The 9,957-nt window shown below is 40.5% G+C and overlaps 1 protein-coding gene across 1 annotated transcript in view; it reads right to left on the bottom strand.

Moving 5' to 3' along the window:
* LOC106811058 (ribose-phosphate pyrophosphokinase 4-like) overlaps window positions 1–9,957 on the bottom strand; it is an 18,053-nt gene that overhangs the window by 5,830 nt on the left and 2,266 nt on the right. Inside the window, exon 2 of the mRNA XM_014814584.1 lies at window positions 4,991–5,097. Coding sequence (XP_014670070.1) covers window positions 4,991–5,097 — 107 coding nt within the window. The remainder of the gene's footprint in view (window positions 1–4,990; window positions 5,098–9,957) is intronic.

Genomic DNA, 9,957 nt, shown 5'->3' with positions numbered 1-9,957 from the left:
TTCATTTTTTTAAAAACGAATTAGTAAATGGAGCTACCTATGGGGCTGGTTATGTCTAAAATGATGCCAGCATCACACAGCAGTTCATTGAAACAACTGACTTTTCGAGTTAACCCTGCAACTTGAGTATGAACCTTGAACCACCTCACATGTAAGTTTGCAAAATATGCCCACACACACATCTAGAAATAATGCCTCTTGACTTTTGCCCTGATTGCCAATATACGATGGTGGAACGGAACAACAGCACCACGGCACCGACATCGTCTAGACATATCGCAACAGGATCTGATTACTGTAAGGCGTTATCAACTTTGGGTAAAAAAAACAGCTATTTTAGCACATCACTTGTCGTTTATTATTGTAATATGTTGGTCGAACATTCAACCAATATTCGAGACACACGAGAAGCACAGCTACATTTAAAATGAGTAGCAGGCCATCTCCTTGAAGCAAATTTAGAGGTAAAAAGCACGGCATTAGAAGTCCTGTTCTTGGCCCAAGGCAGGGGTGCTCAAAAGCAATATAAGATTTCGCGAGGAATGCTCAAAAATTGGTGACCTTTTGAAGCGCTCTATGACCTCAATTTTGCCAACTATGCATTAGAAAGAGTCTAGTTGAAATACGAACATTTTGAGTGGTCAGCATTGATCCAAGTTAGCTTTAAAAACAACCAGATCTAGTAGATCTTTTTGTTTTTCCCCACCCCTAATTTCGCCAATTTTTGAGTTGACGCTCTCAAACACAGAAACAACGCGAGGCTACACACAATGACAGAAAATTGGCTGCAAGGGGTGACGTGGTCATGCCACGCTAAGAAAGTGAAAGCGAAACACCTAGTCTACAGAAATCAAGCAGAAGATAAAAACACTTTAACTCTGCAGTGCAGGGTGCCCGCCAAAATCTCGGGGTCTTTGGCTCGCGTACTATTTAGACATGTTACTCTATTGCAAAGTCCAACCGCTGTCTTCTAATCCTACAGAATGCGTGGTCAATTAGCCAGCCAAGCAGGGCTCGAATTTAAGCGACGAGAAGCGGCACAACAGGGCTAATTATTTTCTACACACGAGGAGCATGCACAGCAACGAAAATCACTACACCTATCAGCAATTTTCTCCAAAACTATCACACACAAAAATCACAGCGACCAAATACATAACTACCTTTACACACTAAATATTATGAGCAAGGTGATGGGCGACAGCAACACGAGCATCTATATCAATTAAACATATAGAAGATGTCACAGATGGAATTAAGGACTGCCAGTAACTGCAATTACTAGATATAAGACGACCGCCAATCTCCACAAGCTATGTCAGATACCGAGCACACTATTCAATTCGATATAACATCATCACAGACGGCGCTACACGTAATTACTTTCAAGTAATGAATGGAAATATCTTCTTAAGGCACTTATGCGAAGCAACAGGGCAAGGTGTAAAAAAGCTTTAAATACACAAGCTGACATGCGACACCAAGCACGAGAGAAAACTAACTGATATTATCATGAACTCGTCCTCTAATACACACATAGGCGTTTTAGTAATATTATAACAAACTATGGATTATGCATCGAGGATCAACTTCAGAGTCATAGCTCAATATTAAACCAGAAGAAAACTTTTGCTAAACACGATAAGGCGGTAGGTGTGTATATACTGTAACTACTGGTGCAGATGAAAGAATCGGGAGAGGGAGGCGACACTAGCCCGCGGTGCGTGAGTCCCCGATTTTCCTATTTGGTGTAAAGGATATCCGTGCTCCTGCTCTCTCACCCTCTTTCTGGCCTCCTCCTCCTCCGCTCCCCCTCTTCTCCGGGTTCTATTCCCCTCCTCCTCTTTATTCTTGTCTTTCCTTCTCCTTCACGCGGGTACTGATTCTCGGTCCCTCTCTGTCTCCATCCTTCACAGGTACTATCTTCTCTTGTCGCCTGGTTACGACGAGCACGCCCACGCCCTCCTCCTCAGAGCTATGGGGCTTTATAGCTGAAGCGTGCTAACCTCGCTGGCTGCTCGCTTCTCGCTCCTCCTCGCCTCCCCACTGCGCCATACTCCTGAGAGGCATTCCGCGCAACAAGTATAAAAAATTCAGTGGCACAGAGTGGGCGGACGCGCACTCGGGGTTATAGGTGGGCGCTGACAAGCGAGTGGTGACGGAAAGCGATATGTTTAGTTCCGGTTGGGCCGAGAGGGAAATTGTTAGTGTTTATATTATTAACGATTTAGTGACCCTGATAATAGCGGACGGATAGCCGAATGCGAATAGGTTTCAGTTCGGCGTTCTCATCGACGGTCAGGCAACATCGTTCGACGTTACAACAACTTCGTTTCGCCAGGTGAGATTGCCTAATCAGGTAAAATGGCTACGAAATAACTTACGGCGGTTATTCGAGAGAAATATATCTGTGATAATAGAAAATGAGAAGATAAGACTCGACACAATGATGGCGTTGATCGCGGAAACTGAAATCAGAATCTGAAAATGTTTGGCAGAGGCAGTTATGCAGAACTATTAGGCTTGAACACCAAAGAACAAGACCGAGGGACTGCGTTAGTTTTACATTGGGATCTGTTATTTCTAATGCATTACTCATCGAGTCCATAAACATCTCAATACAAACACAATCACAATCCATGCACAATATGGTGTCATACAAATGACCTTACGTAAATGTGTCAACCTGGAGGTATTGCAGTGCTTGTATTTTATTTAGACGAGAGGTCCAGTTATAATACAAATTAATATGCATGTTAGAGATCGCGAAGTTATTAATAGTAATAATTGTTATGAGCTTTACGACGTTATCATGGATTATCATTACTAGGCTGTGTTGACGATTTGAACAATCTGAGCGGTTTGATAGACGAGAGGCGATATCAGTATAAGGAATGCAGACCTTAATTCGATAAGACTTAATAAAGAACTATATGTGTGATACGATAAATTCGGACCAAAGAGTAGATACAGAGTAATATAACTGAGAATTACAGACACTAGTAAAGAATAAAAATATTTCACAAATATAACATTGGCACGCGTACATTCTGAATCTCGCAATTATCTGCTCAAAATTTTTCGAGGCTTTCCGTGGGTGTGGGTTTCAGCATGTTTTGTTTGGCGAGATAAGACTCTTCGGGTTGTCGTTTTCAGTCTTCGAATATTCGTATGCTTTCGTTATTTTATAAATAAAATAATTGAAAGGTAAATGCTAAATCGTACGTGTACAGATACGTTCATCGTCTGTTTTGCACGGTAAATCGTGGCTGCTACAGATCTAACCAGCCGCGGTCGAAACCATCGATTCGTAAAATATTAGAAAAAATAGCCTGCAGAAGTTTCATAGAAAAAACAAGAAGAAGAGTTTTTGCGACCGAAAAAAAGCTACCAAGCTCAGCATTGCTTTTATTGTAATATCAGAGTCGAGCTGCGAAATGGGAGAGTGGGTCCAAACGGCGATCCATCAATATGAGATCTACAGCGGTAGTTGTGTGGCCAATGCTTAAATTGTAAATTGAGCCTTATACTTAATAATTATTATTTATCGATATATGCGCCCTCCATGAAATTAACCACTATGTGATCAATGCAATACAAGGCAGGGCCGAGTTCTCATGATTCATAAACTCATTGATTCATTCACGGACTATATATTATCGATTACATCTTCTCCTGAGCAAAGACACTGTCTGTGAATTGTGTCATGATTATGACAAATCCTGAATCATGTAAGCAATATAGAATATAGATGATTAGCACAGACAATAATTTAGGATTATAATTAGTTCTTTTAAGAGGCCGTAGTTATGGTCGGATTTCTATCTGCGGTGCATATCAGACAGGGTCGGCTTTCTGGGGAGAGGTCGAGCGGAAGCGAGGAGAGGTCCGATTATTTGCGAAAGGTGCGTATCTAAGAAGACGCTCTAATCAGTGTTGTTTCGGTGTGGAGAGTCATTGTTGCCATGGTAACAACGTTTTTGTGGAAATATTGTAGAACCTACAGGTAACTTGTGCTGTTTTTACCCGATTTTCATCGAATTTGGCACACAGGGCCGATATAACATGTCCTATATATATATTATAATATGTATATATATATATATTTGATGACAATCATAAATTTATATATAAATTTAAATACAAATTTTAATACAAATATTTTTATTTTTTTATATTTTTTTGCAAATATTTTTTTTTCTTTTCTTTTTTTTAGAATTTTTAAATTTTAATTTTAATACAAACATTAATTTCATGACAATCGGGTAAAAAGTGCAGAAGTTACAGGTTCTAGAATATTTCGACAAAAAATGTTGTTACCATGGCAACGATGACTCCGCCCACACCAAAAACCGATAGTGTCTTTCGCTTTACGATAACGCATCTTCATTCAAAATTTGAAGATGATCCGAGAAGAACTGCAGCCGGTAGAGCGCTCACAAGGAAATCTCTGCGGCGGCGGCGGCGCGACGATGCCAAATCCATAGTATCCCCACGAACTTCGTTCGGGGGATACAATTAGTACATCAACATCGTCTTGCTTTTAATGTACAAAACAATATGCCCCCATGTAAGCTAACACCGTAACACAGACCCCTGACCACCTCTGCTAATGAAGTAATGGAAGAAATTTTACATGGCCGCTATCAGGAGCTAATAATTATCGATGCCGTTATTATTCCCTTCTGCGACTATCGGTTTTTAGCTCATCATTGCAACTACAGCACGCACGCGCACGTGTTATTGTTGATTTGACTAAAAAACGAAACTAGGGCAGTAGATTAAAGGGCACCGACGGCAATTACACAAAAGGGCAAGGCAGGTGACTGCCGTCGGTCGGGTTGGATTTTCAGGGGCAGTACGGCGATTGATAGGGGCACCGACGGCAATTGCCGTCGGTGCCGTCGGTTAATTCGAACCCTGCCGCCAAGTAACAATTTATGCATTCCCTAGCTCGAGTTGTAAATAGTAAAAGTAATTGTGCACATACTGGCGGATTCTTTTCCTTGGAAAGTTCACATAATTGCACAATTCTTTCAGCCATGTTATCCATGGACGAGTGAGACATTAACCAAACTTCTTCTCTACCACTTGGTGCTATTGAAAAAAAATAATTATATCACGCACATAATTAATATAATGAACATCCATACCCACAAGCGTAATAATAAATGTATAACTTATAACATATCTATATATACATTTATATGTATCCAGAAAGGTACGTGTTTATGACAGTATATAAAAATATTTAAGTTATGTGTTACGTCACAGATATGATCGAACTTATTAAAATGCTATCTAGCTGTGATAATAAAATGTCTAGTTGTCATGTCAGATATTATGAAGAGTAAGATAATAACCCAATTATAATTGGGGTATAAAAATTGGGGCATTATCTTACTCTTGATATTATTTAGGGCCTAAAACTGAGCTCGGCAAACTGGGCGAGTACTGTTTGAATTAAACTTGCCCAACATGAATATCACTCGCCTATGGCGACCTGGCGAGTGCTAATTTTGAACCCTGCATTTGTAAACTCAGAATGCAGTTGTGTGGGGAATACAAATGTCCAAGCAAATAACCTGCGACTAACTTGCAAGATTACTTGATTATTGCCATTCTAATTAATTTATGCATGTGGGCAATCATACGTAGGTGCGCGTAGTACACGTACAAACAAGCTGTAATGCCAACTGCAGCAATGCCAAAATGTAGTGAGCAGAAAGTTGTAGCTAAACAAGCACTATTGAAGTTTGCATTCATCCTACGAGGGGTTAAATTGACTACGTCACGAATTTTCTGGTTTTTTTTAATTTGCCATTTTTTTACATTAAAAGCAAGTACTAACGGGGCTAAATGTATCGTCAAATTCTTACCTGATAAGATTGTTTCTCAACTAGTTAAAGGCAGAGTTTACTCTAGGTTCTAGGGTTATTTTCAGCTAATTTAGGTTATAATTACGCTACATAAAAAGTTTCATGGTTCAATCACCATTAGAAATTTTTTTTTTTAATGTTTTAAAACTAACGACTACAGTTTGATTACAACGACGGTGGCGCCCCTCAAAGCGCACGATCTGATAAGTTGCATAAAAACACTTTCCAGCCAAGGTCTACAGACCGAGAATGTTTCTTATTTATTCATTTAAAAGCAAAAGGATTGTAATATCTTATAAACAACATATAGTTTCAGTTATAATATGGATAAATTTGCCCTAAAATGAATATCGTTCGGTTAAATAGCATTTAGGTATAAATATAATTGCACTTTTGTGATTAGCCCTCCGTCTGTAACGTGCAAAATAAATTGTCAAATAGGCAACTTTTTCGGGGAGGCAAGCACGGCCGCGGGTGTCATGGCGCCGTTCAAATTTTGTAGCGTTGATTTGTAATTCATTATAACAATTAAATTATGTATCTGGTAACAAATACGTGTGGGTATAGACAATTTGTTATACAGTAAGTACAGTTGTATGCAGTAAAATCCTAGAGGCTACTGTCCCTTTAAAAATCAAAAAAACCTGAACAATTTGATATTATGATCCTGACATTAATTGCTTGCTACGGGCTATGTATGAGTCACGAGTGTATGTTTACATCAAACAATATAGTAAAATAGGAAGTATAATGCAGCAATTTTTACAACCATAAAAAAATTAACAGAATTACTTACATTTTGTGAAAAAGTGGAAATATTTTTTTTACTTTTACTATTTACGGTGACGTAATCACTTTAATAACGACAAATTTGTGTCATTACAAATTGTCAAACATTTGTCAAATTGTCCCCTGATCCTACTCAAGCAGCTACCAGTCCTGGGTAGTCCCCTTACTTGCCTATATATCAGGAGTAGATAATAGGGAATGAGTGTGACTTCAATAAACAAGGGAACTTCGTCATTTACTAGCCTTATAATACCTACGATTTACTACGTGTAACTCATCCAACTTGAGCTCAAATCGTACACAGTACATTCGCCTAGCATCGTGCAAAATCGTTGCCTCGTATACACCTGCAATCCGAAGATACAGACTAAAACGTATGACACGATTTTCCATTCTGTTGCCAGAAAACTCGATGCGTTCAGCGCCGAATTTGAAACAAAAGGCAGCTACTAACCACAGCTTGCTCTCTCGGTTTGCATCGGGAGATTGGAGCTGGAGCTGGAGCTGCTGCCGATTGCGGTGAACGTGCGTGCGTGGGGGGCATACCAGTTGTATGCCGGTATGCCGGTATGTAGCTGTATGCCGGGTCAAAAGTTATCTCGCCGAGTGTTGCGTCGATGTCCAATCTCCCTCGAGCCACACCGCCTAGGCGAGAGAGCAAGCTGTGGTTAGTAGCTGCCTTTTGTTTCAAATTCGGCGCTGAACGCATCGAGTTTGCTGGCAACAGAATGGAAAATCGTGTCGTACGTTTTAGTCTGTATCTCCGGATTGCGGGTGTATACGAGGAAACGATTTCGCACGATGCTAGGCGAATGTACTGTGTACGATTTGAGCTCAAGTTGGATGAGTTACGCGTATTAAATCGTAGGTATTATAAGGCTAGTAAATGACGAATTTCCCTTGTTTATTGAAGTCACACTCCTTCCTTATTATCTACTCCTGCTATATATATATATCATTGTCGCGTTCATACGGTCATGGTTTGGCTCGAACCAAGTGGGCTAAATTTGGCTCAGGCCAAATTTGGCTCGGGCCAGTTTGAGTCGGAGCATTCACATGTACGCAAGTGAATACTGTCCGTCACATTCAAATTCAAATTCAAATAAATTTTATTGCACAAATATCTCACAGATACTTTGGCAGTATGTCGCGAGCGTCGAATTTTTATACTGTTTTGGACTTTATTTCGTCGAAGTACACGTTCGACACTTGTGGCATCTACCGCTCAACCGATTCTGCCGCTCGCCGAAAGCTGGTGCTAAAATTTGGCTCGAGTCTGGTCCGACGTTTTCGATGGGACCAAATTGGCTCGTGCCAAATTGGCACGGCCCCAAAAACCGCCCGTGTGAACGCTCGGCTCGAGCCAAATCTGGCGCGGGCCTAATTAGGCTCGAGCCAAAAACGTCCATGTGAACGCGCCTCATATGGTTTACTCATTGTACATGGAGGCTTATGACCAGCTTTGCAAGCCTAGGCTTTCCAAAGTGGATAAATAAGATTTAATTAAAAAATGTTCAAAATTATGCTATAGTTAATAAGCTACATAGTTTTAAAAATGACTGCATATGTAAGGCCACAATTAAAAAATCTTTGTTTGCCCTCACCCGCTCCAGGCTGAAAAGTTTGGGTAGGTAGGTAGGCTTTTTTTCTTTTTTTTGAGGGGGGTCTTAATTTTTACAAATTCAGCATGGTGTCTACATGCTCAGGTGTGCTTGTGTGGAGATACCTTTTATGTTGAATGTTTGTTTTGCTTGGTACATATAATCAGGAGTAAGATAATATAGGATCCTATATATCCTATATAGGATCCTATATAGGATCCTATATAGGATCCTATATTATCTTACTCCTGATATAATGTATTGCCTCAGCCTACAGATTTATATAATGTACAGTGATACAATTTGTAAAAAAAAAAATTGGAAAGATCAATAGAATATTTTGAGTCGGGCCCCTTTTTGGCGGGTCATCCGGGTGAGGGCAAACAAGTAATATTTTTATTATGGCCCAATCATGTGTTTTTTGTGTGAAGTCAGTGAAAAATATTACATGGCTTCTTCCCTTAGGGTTTTCCACATTTTCTTCTATTTCATAGATCTATGAGGCACTTATTCTGCAACACACAAGTACAACGCACGCACGCCCTGTGCACAAACTACAAGAATAAGAGAGATCTAGGCAATAATAGGCAAAATAGAGTAGAGAAACATTAAAGCCGCACAATGCGCATCCAAACGCTAATTTCTCCAGTACTAGACTAGCAAATACTTCGTGTCATGCATAATCACACTACCTTATGAGAAAATAAACTCTAGTTGCTCCCATTTCACTGCGCGTTTGCTTAAAACCCACAAGAAAGAGGTGAGAAAACTGGCATTCTGGCATTCTGGCGCAAACGCCGACTGTTTGCCAAACAATTTAGCCTCGAAGTGGTGAGGTGACGTCCCATGTTTTTATCTTTGCTACACCCGTACCGCTGTACCGCAGCACCGCTGCACGGTTGCTTGGGGAAACTGTCAACAACATCGGAGAATTTGAACAACATTGGAGGTATTTTTAAATACCTTTTATAAGACAACGTGCAGTGAAATGGGAGGAACTAGAGTTTATTTTGTCATAAGGTCGTGTGATTATGCATGACACGAAGTATTTGCTAGTCTAGTACTGGAGAAATTAGCGTTTGGATGCGCATTGTGCGGCTTTAAGACTTTGGTAGTAAATACATTTCCTGTTTAATTACCTTTTTTTTATTGAGACGTTCCAAGCACAGCCACAGGCACTTGGAGCGTTTCAATAAAATATAATGCTAAATAAATACGAAATCTATTTACTACCAAAGTCTTAACGTTTCTATACTCTCTTTCACCTATTATAGCCGACAATTTCCTGTAAATGCCGTCCAAATGCTCATCTGCAACACACGCTGGCTGCCGCACGCTAGCTGCTGCACACTATTATGCATAAATATTTAGGCCGTGGCTACACGACCGGTTCCGGACGAGGAGCCGCTAGGCTACATCCATCTCACACAGTGAGCTTGCGACACGTACACGCATGATTGCGCAATGGGACGATCTGCTGATTGCCGTGTGTGTGTGTGTGTGCGAGAGAGAGAGAGAGACAGAGAGAGAGTGGGAATGTGTATGTGTGTGTATGCGTGAGAGAGAGAGAGAGCCTCAGAGAGGTGTGTGTGAGAGAGAGAGAGAGAGAGAGAGAGAGAGAGCGAGAGAAAGAGAAGGAGTGGGAACAGGGCTCGAATTAACCGACGGCACCGACGGCAATTGCCGTC

The sequence above is a fragment of the Priapulus caudatus genome, unplaced genomic scaffold, assembly GCF_000485595.1.
Source record: "Priapulus caudatus unplaced genomic scaffold, Priapulus_caudatus-5.0.1 Scaffold17, whole genome shotgun sequence".
Classification (NCBI taxonomy): domain Eukaryota; kingdom Metazoa; phylum Priapulida; class Priapulimorpha; order Priapulimorphida; family Priapulidae; genus Priapulus; species Priapulus caudatus.
This window is presented reverse-complemented; position numbering and strand designations above follow the sequence as displayed.